The sequence below is a fragment of the Vigna unguiculata genome, chromosome 9, assembly GCF_037176805.1.
Source record: "Vigna unguiculata cultivar grain cowpea cultivar isolate G323 ecotype 2 chromosome 9, ASM3717680v1, whole genome shotgun sequence".
In the NCBI taxonomy this organism is placed as follows: Eukaryota; Viridiplantae; Streptophyta; class Magnoliopsida; order Fabales; family Fabaceae; genus Vigna; species Vigna unguiculata.
In genome coordinates, this window is record NC_140800.1 from 37,573,554 (window position 1) to 37,592,359 (window position 18,806).

An 18,806-nucleotide genomic window follows, 5' to 3' on the forward strand; every position below is an offset into this window, starting at 1 on the left:
TTAAGTTGGCATTGTAAGGACATCAAAATTATTTCTCAATCAATGTTACTTAGAGTTTTCTTAATCGATACCAACAAGGCTTTTTTTTTTTACATATCTCAACTAAGTTTTTTTGCTGTTCTTAACATCTTTTATGGTTATTTTTTGTTTGATATTTGTATTTTTATTGACATCATTAATGTTTTTTTCCAAAGTTGTTCGTAACTTTTTTTCCTAATAGTTAATGATGGAAAACTTTCAAAACTATGATTAAGATTGTTTTGCTTAATTCAGTTGGGAGAACTTTTTTTTAGCAAAGATCACATTGAAGACCGTATTTAGAACTATATAATTATCATAACTAAATTCACAATTTATTTATTTTCCAACATGTCTTCAAATATGGTACTATTTTTTATAATTACTTTCAAGGCCTTCTTTATTCTTTTTTGAAAGGTGGGTTTTGTGTTTCGTACATGCAAGTTTTTGTTACCTGAACATAATAGTTATCATAGAATTTTACATATAAATTTTTACAAGTAATTGGCAAGGAAGCATTTAACATACATTGTCATGTGTATAAAAGTACTAATATATTTAAAGCACGATAATTTTCCCCTTTATTTTATAATGAAGATTAATTTAAATACCTGATGAGTTACAATTAATTATGCTCATTTTTACAACGAAAAAATTCTAACTAGTTGTTTATGAGAAAAGAAATGTCTTATGTTATGAATTGAAGTATAAACATAAAAAATAAAAAGATTCGATGGGTTTAGGACGTAATGTGGATTCACTATTATTGCACGCTAAAAAGAATGATAAAAAAAAAATAGAAGAACTTTAGTATAAACATACGTTGGGGTCAGATTACGCAACTTTGCTGTTTCATACATTTTGCTGTTACGTATTTGTTTGGTAAGCTTGAATTCATGAATGAGTGAGAAAAAATGATTGCTGAAATAATTGAAAAATGACAAAAATATATATATATATATATTTATACACATTTTCATATATTTTAAGTGGCAAAAATAGTCCAAAACAGTGTCACTATGAAGATTACAAGGCAACAAAAGTAGAAACCAAAAGCTATCTAATTTGACCGTCAAACACAGAGAGTTCACAATCAACGAACAAGTCCACCGTTGAGACACAAAACACAACGATGTGAAAGAGTTCAGTAAGTACGTGAACTGCAGTTTCCCCGGTAACCACCCAGAATCAAAAACATACCATCATTTACAATTTTTTCTTTTTTTTCCTTTTACGTATCATGTTCAAACTACCACGGAAATCACTACAGAAAACAAGATTAACAAGCAAAAAACCACTCTCTCCAAAAGCGCCATCATAAAAATTACAAAGCCAGAAGCGAACATAAGGGAAAAAATAACCAAAACAAAGTGGAAGGCAAAGTATATGAACACAAAATCTAATAATAAGGTAAGAAAGGGCATGGTGATGGATGGTATATGAATAGTATTGCATCATGGATGAACCCTATTGAGATGCGACAGCTACAAGGCAACAAGGGTTTCGCCTTTGGTACTTCTAACTTGAGACCCAGAAGGCGTAGCTGCAACTTGTTTCTTTGATGCCACACCACACTTATTATTATCCTTTCGCTCATCCTGCTTCATCTGTTTTTCTCGGCATTCTGAACTGCAGAAAGCACTGTCACCTCTGCAATTTTCATTTTCAAGTTTTCAACTCATATACAACCATAAAAATTTCATACATAGCAACAGAACAGAAGAGAAATTACCTACCTGTACATGTAGATGTCACGAGCAGGAACTAAACGGCGTTTGCAGAGAAAGCAAACACGCAAAAACTCAGGGGTGTGTGCGGAATCTTCCGAATGCCTTCTATGGTTTCTGGGTGAAACTAAGGCCCAAACCCTGCTCTGATCTAAGCCGTTCGACCCAACTGGCGGTGGGTGCTTCGTCCATGGGTCCGGCCCAAGTCCTCCCTTGACGGGGTTGTTCTGAACATCCTCGTCCAAGGTTGTGTTGAGATCGAAGGTTATCTCTGACATGCTGGTAGTTCTCTTCATTGGAGGACGAGGTCTCTTCCCTAACAACATCTTATAATAATAATAATTATTATTATTACTATAATTTATTTTGTTGTGTGGGTTTTGTGTAACTGAGTGGAAGAAGGGGGAGAGAAGTAAGAAAGGGTATGGGAGCAGGTTTCAAGTAGGTGGAGAGGAAAACGGCGAGGCTTGGGAGATGAGATGAATAAAACAAGAACCTAAAACCGAGGAGTGAATCTGGGCCGTTGATGATGCCTGTGATGTTCATCATTAACGAGAAATGAAATCTCACGTCAACCTTTCCTTTTCAGTTCCCATCATTTTATTTTATTATTGAAGTTGTGTTATTAACAATTTTTCCCTTTTTTTAAATGCAAATTGTAATGGGAACTTAGGATACTTTCGAGTCTCCCCAAAAAAAAAAAAATCACTTAGGAGGAGTTTCATTGGCCACTCAAATTTCACATCATTGTAGGAAAGATTGGGATCCACTGCATTTAGTGGTAAATCCGTACCTACTAAATCTCAGTTATACCCTTCATTTTCCCCTGAATTACAATTTTATCTCCTTCACAATCAAACTGTTCCCAATCACATTAATTACCTCTAACTTCATTGAAATTTTAAATGTTTCTTGAGGTCATTATTGAAATTTCGTATCAAACTTACGCTTCTTTTTATTCTGTGCGGAGGAGTATTTCTTGTTTATTGAATTTGTGGAGGGTAAAACTTTCGTTCAAGATGTTCCACTCATAACGTTAGTTTGTTACAACTCAAACTTGTTATGGTTTACTCCTAGATTAAAAAAAAAAAAACAAGTTATCCAACAAAAGAAATAACCAGGTAATGAATATTTAAACTTTAAGTAACATATTTAATATAATTATTTTCATGTTACTCTAATTTACTTTACTAATATGTTGTTTTCTGCAAATAAAACTAAGTTTAAATCTCCTAAGTAAATCTTGATTTAAGGAAAAATAAAGCAATAAAAAAATTAAAACTTTTATAAAAGAAACTTTTTTATACCCTTTCCTAGTATGGTAGTGTTGTGATGTTGCTAAAATTTGCTGTCAAAGCCATTATAGATCATTGTGAAATTCTTGAGCTTACATTGTAGAAAAGACACTAAGGAAGAGTGTGTCTGCATTTTTTTTGTTCTGTATTCTATTTGCATAGAGTTGAGTGAGACATGTCAAGGTATCAAAAGTGGAGAATCTAATTGGTGCGTGATTTGTTTGGGTGATGGATCCAAAAACAGTAAAATGAGGCATCTTTAGTTGCAACCATTAATTTTAGGGTGAAAATATCAAAGATTACTTTGGGAGCTGAATGTAGATAATAATGGAGAATCAACTCATGTGAGATCAATCAATGGCTTAAGTTTGAGTTTTGGATGAGTATTGTTGTTAAATGCTTTGAGGGATAGTTTTATTATTTATAATGGTCCTACTCGAATCTCGCCAACTCGCCCCCAATTAAGGATATTTGTGCTTTCTATAACTTTCTTGTTTCATAAGTTTTTTCTTTTTTTCATTTTACTTTGTACAATGGTGGTATTGGATCGATGAAAAATAATACATTTTAAAAAATTAAAAATATCTACAATGAAATGAATGACAGAATTTTTAACATAATTTTATTATTTTATTTTATAAGAAAACTTTTAAATAATAATTGATTTTAGTGATTAAAGATTGTTATTTATTATATTAACTAATTTATTTATTATATTCACCAATTTAGGTTACAAAATAAAATATTATTGATTATTAAAATAGTATTATTATAAATAAAAAAATATAATTGATCGTTAAATTGATTAATTTAAAAATTAATTTCTTTTGTAGTAAAACGTTGGTACCTAATATTTAGTGACCAATTTATAAACTAATTTTTTATGATAACTAAAACTGTGGTAGTTAAATTTTATAAAAAAATTATAACTTTTTGTTTATAATTGTGACTATTTTAATAACCATTTTTTTATTTTATAAATTGTTATCTAAATTGGTCATTATAGTGATTAACATTTTTTTTACTAAAATTAGTTATTAATGAAAAATTTTCTTGTAATATCAGACAACAATTGTGATTTTTTTTTCGATTTTTTAGTGTTCATGTTATATTATTATTTGAATGTTTTTACATTATTGTTTGATGGCTTTTACTTTTTTTTATTATTAGGGTAATTATCAAGGTAAAGAGATATTGATGTTTTCAATTCTTTGTTTTTCATCATGTCCCTGTAGTTGATATGGATTAAGTTTAGGATGAATTGTTACCATAATGATGATCATTGATTCATGCATATATCCATCAAAGTGGATGAAAAAAGTTACACATTAAAAGACGTTATCACTTGATATATTACTCAATGGTGGATCTAAGATCTTAGTCAGTGAGAAAAATTAAAAATTATTTGGATATCAATTCAACAACGTTTTAAAATAAAAGTAAAATATTTGAAAAAGCACAATTAGGGAGAGCAAATAAATAAGACGAGGGAGAACAAATAAATATTTTTCAAATATTTGATAATAATTTTAAGAAAACAAAAAATTATACTTACTGATTTTCATATACACGTAAATCCACCACGGCTAATAAAATGATTTTGTATATCATCATTTTACATTATTTCCTTGAAAAGTCTAGCATGGGACATGGAAATAATGGGACATGAAAATAATGTATACTTTTTTTTGAAGAAACTCAAAATTATTCTCTTTTATTTTCCTTTATTCTTTTAAGTGTAGAAAGTGTAGGTCGGTGACATGAAAATCATAATAAAAAATGATTTCTAGTTATAATATAAGTGGTTCGTCTGTTATATCCTTCGTCTATAAATAAAGAAACTCATGATAATAAACAACTCTTTCAAATACTCTTACACTTCGAACTCAAAAAAAAACAAACAAAATACGTGAAACAATGAACACATTTAATATTGACATGAAGGTATGGATCTATTGTGATTATAAATGATTGTTAAAATATTTTCTACATTAGCTATTCTAAAAATCGATTTAGAAAAATATTTTATGAAATTGTTCCTTATAATTAATGTTGAAGTTTTTTAATATTTTTTAAAATTATATTACACTTACAACAACATCACGTATGTTTTGATAAAGGTTGAGTCTAACTTTCTACATTCCAATATAATTGTTTAAAAGGTTGACACATTTGTAAACCTTAGATTCTAAATTTAACTTTCTATATTAGTTTACTATAAAATAAAGGGTTAAATATGTTTTTTGTCTCTCAAGTTCAAGTAAATTTTAGAATTAGTCAATCTTCAAAAATTTTGACCAATTTATCTTTAAAAACATGTGGATTTAGTCCTTTTAATCAAATTTTGTTAAATTTATTTGACGTTTCAAGCACATTTCATGATAATATTTAAATTATTTATCCTATTTGACACATTTTCACTTTAATGTTAACTGAAATTTTATTACAAAACACATTTGAAACGTCAAATAACTTAACAAAATTTAGTTAAAAAAACTAAGTCTATGCATACATAGGACTAAATTATGCCAAAGTTTCGTAGATGAACTAATTTCAATTTCACCGAAAGTTAAAGGACATAAAATATTTTTAACCCTAAAATCAATGTAAAAAAAGGTATTATTTAACATTCACCGTGTTCTTTAAAAACATTATTCACAAACAATACAACATCCTTAATTTCTACTTTTCACTCTCAAACAATTAGAATTCCTCTCATTGTTTCCTCGTTCTCTTTATTCCAACCCTTCCTTAAATTGTTTCAGGCTCGTTGTTCTTGTAATTGTGGAACTACTTGTTCCCTGTCATGTTGTTAATTACTTATTTTCTCGTTCATTATCATTTAATTTACTCGTGTTATATTATTTATTCTCTGTTACTGTGTTAGGTCTTTATAAGTGAGCGCGTGTTTGGTTCTCTTTGGTGTATATGTGTTAGTGTGTTTGTCATTGTTAGTTTGTTTTAAATGTGAAAAAAAAGGCACATGCTAGGTTGGTCATTTTACTTACTACAAAAAAAAGACTACTCAACCAATAAATTTTAGCTAAATAATTGTAAACAAGAAAAATTGTAGAAATGACTCAACCAAGACAGTGAAAAAAAAAATGAATTCGAACAATCAAGAAAATCAAAATTTTGTGATAAAATAAGATGTTTAAGTAAAGAGAAGGGATAATGTATGTAAACTATTATTAATTTCGATTCGATTATTAAACGATGTGTAATTATTGAATATATTAGAAAAACAACGTAATAAGGACGTGTTATTGTTTAATTAGGCTTTCTTACAGACTTATATCTTTCGTGAAAAAAATTTGAGGAACATTCTTTTTCATAGTTTAACTTGCTGTTAAATCCGTAATACACCCCGAGGAATGAGTGGTATATTGCTGATCTTTTTCCCATTGATTTTTGGCTCGAGTGTGAAGGAAAATGTTTTTATAAATTTTAATTGAAGTTAAATATAGAATAAATCTCGTAACCTACAAAATATTGATTATGGTTCATCTTGCTCATTGTATTTAAATAGAGTTTTTAATCTTTCTTTTTTCCATAACATTTTTTATATATTTCCTACTCACAACTTTACATCGATTTCATGGATGCCTAATTAATGGATTAAAGATGAACTTTAATAAAAATCTGTAAAGTCCAACTTAATATGTACGGTGTTTGTGCTAAAAAGTATAGTTAAGTGTTGATTTTATTTATTAAATTCTTAAATATTTTTCATATTGTAAAATCTCCCTTTTCTTAATTTTGTTTTTTAATTAGTTTTGTAGTTTTTTTTTTAATGATATATTGTTCTTGACGTGACATTTTTTGTAACATACGTAATGATTCAGTACTAAATTTTTTTTATTATATAAGAATTTTTTTATAAATTTGTTAAAAAAAATCGTAAGAAGAGAATTTTTCCTATTACTTTTTTATAAGGTCTAAATTGGCAGTTATTTCTTTCGTAAGTAATTATTTTTTACAAAATTATAAAATTCGTAAGTATTTCTTACAAAATTTGTTGCAAAAAGTGTTTTATACAAAATATTTTACAAAAAAAATTGACAGCAATTTCCTACAATTTTTTTATAATAAAATTTATAAGTATTCCATACAAAAAAAATTTAAAAAAATTAGCAGGAGATATGAGTTTTTTAGTAGTGATTAATGAGTAATCACTATGTTTATTTGATTTACACAATAATGATTTCATGGTTTTAACATTGGGTGGACAAAAAATTAAAATTTTTTGGCCCGATCAATTTTTCTCCAAATATATTTAAGATTCATTTTATTAAAAGTTCAATCTATTTTATTGGATATGGATTTAATTTGATTTATATTTTATATGTTTTATGGATTATATATCCATTTTCTAAATCTAGATTTTTAAATATGGATAATCCAAAAAATCCAATCTAAAATTTTAATATAAATTTTAGTTGGATTAGGATGAAGGTCGAGATGGACTAGTCATTTGGCCATATTCAGTTGAGTGGGCGTTGCCCAATTTTGGACGTATCGGCGGAGTCGGTCCTGTTCGAAATTTGGTCGTACTTGACCTAATTTAGTCGAGTTGACCTCGATCAAAATTTGGTCCAGTCATACCTAAACAAAATTTGGCCATATTCGACCGAGTCAGTCCTAACCCAAATCTGACCCCATTGGACTGAGTGTGTCTCAGATAAAATTTGTAAAATTTGGCTATATTCGGCCTATTTGTCGAATTCAGTTTGGTCGGGCACGACAAAAATTTTGTCGAGTTGACCTTAAACCAAATTTGACAATATTCAACCAAGTAGATCTCGAATGAAATTCAACCGAATTCAGTCGAGTTGGTTCTGATCAAATTTTTTTATTTTACTTATTATGACAAATGCATCATAATATATCTCAACTTTTTAATATTTTTTTGAACATCTTTGAGAGATTTCACATTTTAATAACGTGTGTGAAAGTTTTTTTCTTTCAAGATTCAATGCTTATTTTTCTTAAAATTCTTCGAGTTGTTATGAAACAAAATCATCTCTTAAAACGAATCGGTATATAAAACAAAAAATGAATAAATATATTTTTTAACCTCAACTGCAATTATATTTGATCTCTATTTAATGTTTTTATCTGAAACTTTATTATAAATTTATATAATTTTATAATGAAACCTTTGTTGATATGACAAAAAAACATTGTCAGATTCACACAACATTGTCACATATTTACATTCGCGTCCATATCTGTATCCCTCTTACTTTGTCATTTTTTTTTCTTCCTTCCTCTCTCATGGTATAATTTTTTCTTACTTTATTTGACAACATTTTTTATACGTGATTTAACGTGAATTATTAATTAATATATATTTAATAAAAAAATTAATGATTCACACTAAATTACGTCATAAAATAAAAGATAAGAATAAAAAAGTAGATCATACTATAATTTTCCGTACATTTATAAGTAAAAATCTATAAATACAAGAAAATATTAATAATTCAAGTAGTTAAATTAGATTGAAAGAACGAGGCTTCTAATTCCGTAATTGCATTCATCTTTGACGTAATTGGTGCTTATGGCTATTAATCTGACTCATGGCATTACGAATTAATGTGAAACACTCAACATAAAACACGAGAACCTCAAGTAACGAACATGTTTTATTTTATTTTTTTAATTTTTTATGTAAATAAACTCATAAACAACGAGATTAGTGGTTGACTAAATGATGATACTCAACCTCAAGGACTTTACACAGTAGAGTAAAATAATGTATAAATTCTAGCAGTCACGAATTTGAGTTTTAATTATATCTTTGAAACAAAATAATTTTACATAATTTGTTAATAACAAAAACAGGGGGATCGATGAAGTTGAATAAAGTCTCGGATCGAAAGATGAACACTGATCCTCTGGTATCCCATATGGCAGAAACTTTAACGACTCATCATTTACTTTTTCCTCATCAACGATTGTCACAATAGTCAATCAATGGTGAAACTTTTGCAGCTAAGCATTTCTTTTCCGTGATTTTTCTTCATAAAAGTAAACATAATCTTATAAATATTTAAGAAAGAATAGAAAATCCTTAAAATATTAAAATAAATAAATTATATAATGTAAACCATTATAATTATAATTATAATACAATGGTTACAAGTTCGAATTTTTATTGCAAAAATACAAATTTAGATTTGAAAAACACATTCTTTCTATAATATGTTTCATTTAATTTTGATGTTGATATTTAGGAACATTACTTGGATTATGAAAATAATGCGACTTTTAACACTACTACAGAGAGGATCCAGGTTCCAGAATGCAAAATTTTCGGCGCGTCACGCGGAATTAACAGATGCACTTTCATTTGGATGAGCGAACAGCTTGTGTTAACTTACCATACATCACATGCCATCACCGACAGCGCCAGCTGCAAACATTATTGGACAATTCATTCACACCGCCTCACCTCACTTCCTTTCCTCTACGCTCCTCTCTCTTTACACCCTTCCCAGTATCTCCATCACAAACCGACAATCTTTTATCGTAATGACGTGGCACGTTTTACTTGCGTCACCACCTTTCTCTATGGTACGCTGCAGCGCAGGTGAACTTTTACCACGCGCTTTGCTTTTGTTTTCTTTATGCCCGTTTCTCCAACTTTACCACACTCACACCACCCCTTTTATTGAAATCTTGAACCCCAATTTGCTCTGTGCTCACTCATTCCTAACCAAAGCCTCTTCTTATTCTCCATTTTTTTCTTCTTGTTCTATCCGTGACGAGCATTATGGCCTCAAGGGCAGTGTTATTGTTGGCTTTGTGTGTGCTGCTTCCGGCGATGGTTGCGGCCATTCGCCCAGCCAAGAACCCTTTATGCGTGAAGGGTCGCGTCTACTGTGACCGTTGCCGTGCTGGTTTTGAGACCTCTGCAACCACCTACATTGCTGGTAACTGCAAACCGTTTTCTTCTCTCTTTTCTTTTTCAAACGCTAGTATTTGTGTCCTATGAACTAAAATCTCAGATCTGTTTCCTAAAGTGAATCCGCGACGTTTTAGTGTAATTTTGAGGTTTTCGGTGGCGTGCTTTTGTTTTCTGACTTCAGTTTCGCCTTCCCACTCTTAGGACCGTTTCGTTTAGGATAATACGGTAGTTTTCATTTCGAATTTCGCAACTGTGGTATCCGATCTGACTGTGTAACAGGTTGTAAACTTACAAATGAGTACTTTGCAAGATCTAGCGACGAGGACGTCGAATTTATTTTCGCCAAGATCATTGTTAGTTAATAGTGTCATGTTAAATTTTTGCACCCGATGTTGCTATGTGTTACTAGGTTACCCTTGTTTGCTTTGCTGTTAATTGTGGCGTGTTTGGGTGGATCTGTTCAAAAATTAATTTAGCACCTTTGATGTTTGTTAAGATTGATTTTGAACCAAAGGGTTTTATGCTTGGTGGTTCAAAAGCAAGTTAGTGGTAACATATTTCACTTCGAAATCTCAAGTAATCTACGATTATTTCTCTTCAAAATCAATTATAGATCTAGAATGAATACTCTAAATATGGATCACACAAGTGAGCATTTACTTAAAATTAGGTATTCTGAGGTGGTATCGAATGATCGATCCAATGAGAATCCAAACATGCACTTAGTAGTTGTTGGAAGATTGTAAGATGTTTTTGTTGGCAGGTGCGGAGGTTATCTTGCAATGCAAGAGCAGGACGAGCAACGAGGTTGTTTACACAAAGAAGGGAAAGACTGATTCCAGTGGAGCATACACAATATACGTGGATGAGGATCATGCAGATCAGATCTGTAATGCTAAGCTTGTAAGCAGTCCCCACCCTGAATGCAGAGAAGTGACCCCTGGCCGTGACGAAGCCCTTGTTATTCTCACCCGCTTCAATGGCATTGCCTCCGACGACAGGTACGCCAATGCCATGGGTTTCATGTCTCAGGATGTTGCTGCTGGCTGTGCTGAGGTCCTCAGGCAATACCAGGAGTTCGACAATGAGAACTGATTAATTAATTAATTAATTGATTGATCTCAGTATATTATCACTATCCACTTTCGTTTTGGGTTTCCTAATGTCTATTTAATTCAATCTTGATGTGGAGTGTTATCTCGACATTTTCATATTATGTTATATATAATATATGTTGAAGGACCCTGCTTAATTATATTATTACATCAAGACCTCTCTTGGACTTTGGGGTGTGTTAGTTTTTCGTTGAAGGTGCTTTTCCTTTAGATTATACTAATAATAGACTTGATTGTGAAATAAATCAACAATTTTTCATATTTATGGCTTGATGGTTAAGCTTTCTTCTGCCCTTTGGTGGCGGTTAAAGGTTCCTGCATTTTTTTTCTTCTTACAATTATTGAGTTTTGGCAAACAATATTGAAGTCACCAATCACTTCGATGGTACAGCTCAAGTGTGATTGAGGACTGGGTTGATTTCGAACGGCATCCGTTTTAATTGGGTTTTGTCTGCTCTAATTGTTTTCCGTTATAATTTCTTAGAATATGATCAACGTCCACTTCAGTTTTTTTCTTTTTACAATCAAATCATTATTAAATATGGTTGAACTTAATAATGGCGTCAATTGTCAACAGTTATATATAAAAACTTCCGTAGAAACTGTCACGGTTAAATTTACTGTTTCTGTACGAGGATTTTGGGTGCAGACAGATTTCTTTGGGGTTTAATCAAATTCATCACCTGATCTAATTCGACTTAGTTGGATTTTTGCATTTTTTTTACAACATTTCTTAGATTTTCATTAGATCTATAGTCTATACATAAAATTACGATTTGAAAACAACTTTTTAAATCTTTTAAAAATGGATTATATCATTCTTAATGTTAGTAACTAATTGGGGCCCAAAGTAAGCGCCTTGTGGTTGAAGCGGCCCAGACACCGAAAACTATGTGGTGCATGGTTATAATACATGCATTAAGTCGTGATTGTGAAAATGATGTACATAAGTTTAATGTGATGGAAAGAGCATTTGGATTAATTGTGAAGTAAGATAACCAAAATGTCAATTTTTCATTAAATTATTAATAAACATTAAATTTATGCACCTATTAACATATAAATATAACATTTGATAACATATTATGTCAAATATATCGTGGAATAAAAACTGTGTGAATATAAATTCATAAAAATTAGTAAAAAAATAATTTAATTCTGACTATTTGTAATTATGGTTTAAATATCACGAAAAGAGGTGACAAACGGGCCAGCCCGATCTGTCAAAAAATGGGCCGGGTCGGGCTGGTCTGTCAAACAGAAACGAGTTAATAATCACAATCTGTCCCGTATAGGACGGGTTAACGGACCGGGTCGAGCTGGCTCGTCTAGTTTTTTTTTTAATTTTTTAATTTGTTTTACTTTTTCAATTTGTTTATATATACATGTAAATTATTATTAAAGTCACATTTAATCAAATAAAATATTATTTTAACTTTTAATTAATTAGTTAACGTTTTTAATTAGATAAATTAAAATAATTATTAAATTTACATATTAAATTATTCAATTATAATTAATAATTTAAACTTAATTTGTAGGTGTTAATGATTTAAATTACAATACTATTATATATGTCTACATTTAAAATATATAATCTAAAAAATTAATTTTTTAATTATTTTTATTTTATTTTATTTTTTTAAAACGGTCCAACAAGCCAGGGCTGACGTTCAACCCAGCCTGTTCCTTTTAGCATGAGCTGACCGGCTGGTCCGTTGGTCCAGTCCGTTTTGCCACCCCTAATCACGAATAAAATACATGAAAGCTGAAAATATTTGCTATGCATTTGTGTAAAACTAATTAATCTTGTGTTTGTCTTTGTACAAAACCAAAAATATTCACTACTTCCAATTCAATAGGATTTAACTAAAATAAAACATTAATGCAATTGAAGTATATTGAATATAATTTCCTTTTCAACAAGGAAAGATATATATTTTTCGCTTAACCTTTATACCTGATATAATATAAGCGAGAGTTTCTTAAATTTTAAATTTTACTATAAGAAGAATTTGAATAGTATGTTATAAATTTTAATAAAAAATATTCATTTCAAAGTAATCAATAATTACAAATTAATATTCATATATATTTTAATTTAAAAATTTTGTATGTATTTTTAATTAAATTATTATACTATTATAAGAATATTTTTTTATTTTTAAAATAATAAATAATTTTTAAAATATTAAGAATAAATTATTTGATATATTTTTTCACTAACTGAATGAAAAAGGAGCTAAGCCCATGTTTACAATCCACGTACCTATAAGCTGAAGTTTTGAAGATGGCACGGATTCTATTTGCACCCTACTTTTTTCTCTTTGCATGTATTCTAATATATAACTTTTTTTTTTTATGTAGTTTTGAAATATTCTTTTTATAAGGAAACTTTTCTTAATATATTGACAAATTTGTATCACAAAAAATAGTTTTCATAATATATAAAAACTAGCTACATTATTAAATATGTTTCAAAATATAAAAACTGTGTACTGCATTAATTTAATTACAACTTATCGTAAATATGCTTGTATAAGAAATTAAAATATTTCCAAAATAGACTATAGTTAACGTTTTTCAAATAAGCTATATGCTAGACATTTCAGTTATTGTGACACTTATGTCTATTAATAATTTTTCGTCACATAAAAATTTATTAAAATAAAAATAAATAAATAAATAAATAAATGCAAAACAATACTACACCAAATTTATAATAAAATTTACACTTCACAAATACAAATACATTATACCTATTATGAACAAAATATAAATAAATACACAAAGATAAAATATTAAATCAATTATAAAAACAAAATTAACAAACTTACAAGCAAAACATTTTTTTCTCACAAAAACTTGAGAAATTTTGAATAACATATAGTTACTATAATTAACCTTTTGGCATAAATTAAAAACCAATTAAGGATCTTGATATATGAGTATCATTATTGATAACACAATTGTTGAACAAAATATATAAATGTTGCAGAAGATGAAGGTTGATTAAGTAGGCGCAGAATGCGAGGGCATATTCGATTGAAGGAAGTGGTTGTTGAGTCAGTGTTCTTGTAATGCATGGTGCAACACGTGATCCATCTGCTTTGTTTCTTTATTTAAGCCACCTTTGAAAATTTCAATGTCAAAGCCCTTGATTTCATCGTTCAATTCAACCAAATGGGTAGGTGTTAGGTGGGGAGAATTTCTTCACTTTGCTCTTCAAACACACTAACATAATACAACATAAATACATGATTTTGATCATTTTAATTAATTTCACTATTTTCTATTAATTGAACAAGTTTTTTTTTTTCTAATTTAGTCTTTGGAACTACTTGAAAAACAATAAATAATAAATTTTAAATATTAAAATCACATTAAATGATTAAATTCAGGAAAAATATAATAAATAATTAACTTTACGGGTAAAATTATAGCAAGTATGTCATGGATAAAGTTTTCTAAAACAAGATAAAGTGAAAGATAATTATATTTTTTATTTAAAAAAAAGTGAAAGTACCCATTGCACTGTACCCACACACGTGGTGGTAGTTGGGTGAGTTGTTTTTTTTTTTTTTTAAATTTTTTATAACTACTGTTAATTAACAGTTAACAATTAATATATTACTAACATAACAAGTGGGACATTTTTTAAAGTAGAACTTGACTCGATCATAATGCGCACTTTCTAAATTTGTTTAGTTATATAACTCAATTATAGGTAAGAATAATCAAATATATTTTCCAAGTAAATAGGATTTTGATGAACATTTTAATAGTGTTTTTTCTTTACAATAATAAACTCTTTATTTTATTTTTCTAAAAACTTTTATCCGAACGTATCGGTCCAATTATTTTAATCACACAATTACATTAACCACTAAAAAAAACATGTGATCTTTTTAAATTATTTTTTAGAAATCCAAACTCATCCTTGAGAGATATTTTTTCAGGTAAAATTCCTTTTTGTTTTTGTAAGTTTAATAGAATTGGATCCCGAGATAACAAATCTTAAGATTAGTGTTAATTTAACAAATAAGATTGCCTTATTAGTAAAGTCTTCATAACAAAAAAAGTGAATCCGAGTCTCTTGATTACCAATCTAACACAATATTTTTTTTTTTCAATATCATTGAGTTATTATTTGTAATGATCTTTGGGAAAATGGAAGGACAGAGAAAAACAAGAATAAGCACAAAAAACATAGTTTAGTTTGCAGGTAAGTAGCAGTCTTTTTTGTCCAACAACCTATGCGAGTTTTTGGACACAACGAAACCTACCACCATTTTCTTCTATTTCTGTTCTGTTCCTATTCAATTGTCGTGCCAGTTGAGACTTGTGACAATAACAACTACCTTTCCCTCTCCAAAATCAACGTCTCTTCCTTGGACTCAACACATTACCTTTGCTTCTCTCTTTCCGTCACCTTCTTCATCTTCTTCTTCATTACATAATACTCAACTCAATCTTCCACTCCATCCACCTCGTTTTCCTCACGTTTTCCTCACTACGCCTATTTAAACCAGGTATATCAATGTTATGACATTCTCTTTCACATTTTCATTGCTTTTTCCTCTGCCTCTTTTCTTTGTTTATTTTTGTCCTGGGTACGCTGATGCTATTTTTTTTCGTGATTTTCGTCTTAACTACTTGATGCCAATAAACTAAATTTAATTTCTTCCTTTTCTGTTTACTTATGGGGTTTCTCTTGTTTCCTTGCTATATTTCTGTTATAGATCTGCTATCTCTTTACAAGGAACCATTTTTTAAATTTCCCTATGATGATTTAGATAGTGATGTAAGGTAGTTTTTTTTTTTTTCCTTTCTGACATTGAACATTCTTCCAACCAATATGTGTTTTTGTTTCCTTGATTCGAATATGGGAGGGTACATCATAATAATAAAGAAACCTGCATATCAATTGGGCACGACAACGACCCAGCACTGTTGCCCTCTGATCCTGAATTTTCAACTCTTAAGGTTGTCTCACTCAGGTGTGTTGCTTTCAATTTTCAGAAAATGGCTGCTGAAGTATATTACCAGGCTGTTGGCACTTTGCAGTCCCATTCTCATCTGAACAATTTTAATCGTCACCAGAAGCACCAAAACAACACAGTAAGATTGGTGGCTAGGGATTTTATCAGTGGTAATGGCTTGTCAAGGAGAAGTACTAACCGCTCTGGTCGGAGGAATTGTACTGTAATTCGATCTCTAGCTTCGCAAACATCAGTGGTTGATCCGGTGTTATCTCCTTCAAGAAGCAACGCTGGTGACAGTAACAAGAAATCAAGTATGATGAACACTTCTGTTAATTATATTCATTACTGGACGGCTTTCTTTCCATTGCTTCTTGAAGTTGAACTCACCAAATTTGAGGTGGTTGCAACATTCAAGAAATTCAAGTTGTTAGTTGGATGTTGTCTTATTGCTGTTCAATATGTTTGACTTCAGATGAAGCAGCTTTAATCCTTATTCGGCATGGTGAGTCATTATGGAATGAAAAGAACTTATTCACAGGGTGTGTTGATGTCCCTCTAAGCAAGAAGGGTATAGATGAAGCAATTGAAGCTGGAAAAAGAATTAGCAGCATTCCTGTTGATGTCATATTTACATCGGCTTTGATTCGTGCACAAATGACAGCCATGCTTGCTATGACCCAGCACCGTCGTGGGAAGGTAACGCCAATGAATATGTAACTATTTTTTTTTTCAATGCTTACGGCATACTAGTAAGCATACCATATCCAAATAACTAAAGCTCGGCAGAAAATACATGAGTTTTGATCTATTTAGAGTGACACAACAAACCAAAAAATTGGTTAATAGAAAAATTCACAGGTTTTGCTATGCTTGGTGCTAATTATGTACATAACAGTGCACTAAACTCTAGTCTAGAAAATTTGAAGAAATGTTTTTACCTGCTGCAGTAAAGTATTCAAAAGTTATTTTCTAAATATTAACCGTCAACTTCCCAATAGGTCCCTATCGTTTTGCACAATGAAAGTGAACGAGCAAGGTCATGGAGTCAAGTTTTTAGTGAAGATACAAAAAAACAGTCCATTCCAGTCATACAAGCTTGGCAACTAAATGAAAGAATGTACTAATCTTTTTCCTGGTTCCTCTGATTAAAATTTCTTTTTTACAATGTCACAAATAACATTAACATATATTATTGGCATACCATAATTGTTATCCTTTCAGGTATGGGGAACTGCAAGGTCTCAATAAACAAGAAACAGCCGACAGATATGGGAAAGAGCAAGTCCATGAGTGGCGCCGGAGTTATGACATACCTCCTCCAAATGGTGAAAGCTTGGAAATGTGTGCCCAAAGAGCAGTTGCCTATTTCAGAGACCAAGTAAGTGGAAATATAGTTTTTGTATAATTTTTTTGAAAAGAATCTGATTTGTAGATTATCCCCGCTCCCCTCCCCATTTTCCTATGTATTTGATGTTTAAGTTTTCCAAACAAACATGGTGAATGTTTCAACTTGATCTTCCTCTCAACTCAGTAGAGCTAGGTTTTAGTCCACTCACATGTGTTATATGTTTGATGTTTTACGGGACTAATGTAGTTTATAGCCTATATATGGTGGAGGGGAAGCATTTATGTAGCTTGATTTATGGTGTATGGCCAAATTTCTTGTATGATTGAAGGCAGCATGTAACATTTACAAGGAACTGATTCCATTGTCATCAATTCTGCAGATTGAACCACAACTTTTATCTGGAAAGAATGTTATGATTTCAGCCCATGGGAATTCATTGAGATCCATTATCATGTACCTTGATAAATTAACTTCCCAAGAGGTAGCTGGAGTATTCAAAATTATTGTGGCTCTTAAGTTTGCATATTACAGTACATACTCATTTTTCTTTTTCACCAGGTCATTAGTTTGGAACTGTCAACTGGAATTCCCATGCTTTACATTTTCAAAGAGGGAAGATTCATTAGGAGGGGAAGTCCCATAGGGCCTTCTGAAGCTGGAGTTTATGCCTATACAAGGGTATGCTTTTTTTATCAGCTTGCATATCCTACTTTTAGGATGTATTTTACTTGTTGATGCTTGTTATGATGTTGAAATTCCAGTCCTTTAAGTCTTCTTTTTAACTAATTTGTCAAGGCACTGACAAATTTACTTGTTGACAGCGTTTGGCTCTTTACAAGCAGAAGTTGGATGACATGTTCCAGTGATATATTGTTTAGGTAAGCACTCATTGATTCTTTTTTTCATCTTCTTATGATACTATCATAATCTTAATCTTAACCTTAATATGCTACATTCCATTATTTCTCGCTGTTTCAGGAAATACATACACACACATTTAATCAGAAATGTCACAGTTGAATCACAAAGGGGGAGACATCTTCGGTGACACTGTTAGGTCAACAATATTTTCACTTGTCCTAAAGCTAGGCTGTTTTCAATGTGTTAGTAGTACAGTTTTGAATCAATATATGTAGAGATGAACTCCCATTTTTATGTATACTTATTTTAAAAGGTGAGCGAGTGACTGTTTTCATGAGACTGTTGATGATGCTTCTTATGACACTTTCAGGTCCTTTATTTAATTGTAAATCAGTTCTATTGTGAATTTTGCTGGATATTCTGAGTGTTTTGTTAACTTCCTACTTATTCTTGACTACTCTTGTACATCTCATTTTCTCCCTCCCTTCATATACAATGAAGATTAAAAAACTAAAGTTCATACTGACGGTTTTTATTTTTTATT

The 18,806-nt window shown here is 30.3% G+C and overlaps 3 protein-coding genes across 4 annotated transcripts; 2 read left to right on the forward strand and 1 right to left on the reverse strand.

Moving 5' to 3' along the window:
• Positions 1-1,223: 1,223 nt before the first annotated feature.
• On the reverse strand, positions 1,224-2,215 carry LOC114196202 (FCS-Like Zinc finger 5-like). Its single transcript, XM_028086768.2, has 2 exons — positions 1,755-2,215; positions 1,224-1,668 (listed from the first exon to the last, which is right to left on the reverse strand). Exons 1-2 carry the CDS (start codon positions 2,069-2,071, stop codon positions 1,503-1,505), a joined length of 483 nt encoding a protein of 160 aa, XP_027942569.1. The 5' UTR covers positions 2,072-2,215; the 3' UTR covers positions 1,224-1,502.
• Positions 2,216-9,686: 7,471 nt separating this feature from the next.
• Positions 9,687-11,235, forward strand: LOC114163951 (protein DOWNSTREAM OF FLC-like). Its single transcript, XM_028048350.2, has 2 exons — positions 9,687-9,978; positions 10,717-11,235. Exons 1-2 carry the CDS (start codon positions 9,819-9,821, stop codon positions 11,046-11,048), a joined length of 492 nt encoding a protein of 163 aa, XP_027904151.1. The 5' UTR covers positions 9,687-9,818; the 3' UTR covers positions 11,049-11,235.
• Positions 11,236-15,338: 4,103 nt separating this feature from the next.
• Positions 15,339-18,678, forward strand: LOC114164746 (2,3-bisphosphoglycerate-dependent phosphoglycerate mutase 1-like). 2 transcript variants are annotated; one of them, XM_028049501.2, is made up of 9 exons: positions 15,339-15,600; positions 16,091-16,364; positions 16,526-16,749; positions 17,052-17,170; positions 17,275-17,431; positions 17,781-17,882; positions 17,960-18,079; positions 18,223-18,279; positions 18,380-18,678. In XM_028049501.2, exons 2-8 carry the CDS (start codon positions 16,094-16,096, stop codon positions 18,265-18,267), a joined length of 1,038 nt encoding a protein of 345 aa, XP_027905302.1. In that variant the 5' UTR covers positions 15,339-15,600; positions 16,091-16,093; the 3' UTR covers positions 18,268-18,279; positions 18,380-18,678. The 2 variants fall into 2 exon arrangements, with proteins under 2 accessions (XP_027905302.1, XP_027905303.1); XM_028049502.2 differs by lacking the exon at positions 15,339-15,600 and adding an exon at positions 15,624-15,681.
• Positions 18,679-18,806: the final 128 nt, after the last annotated feature.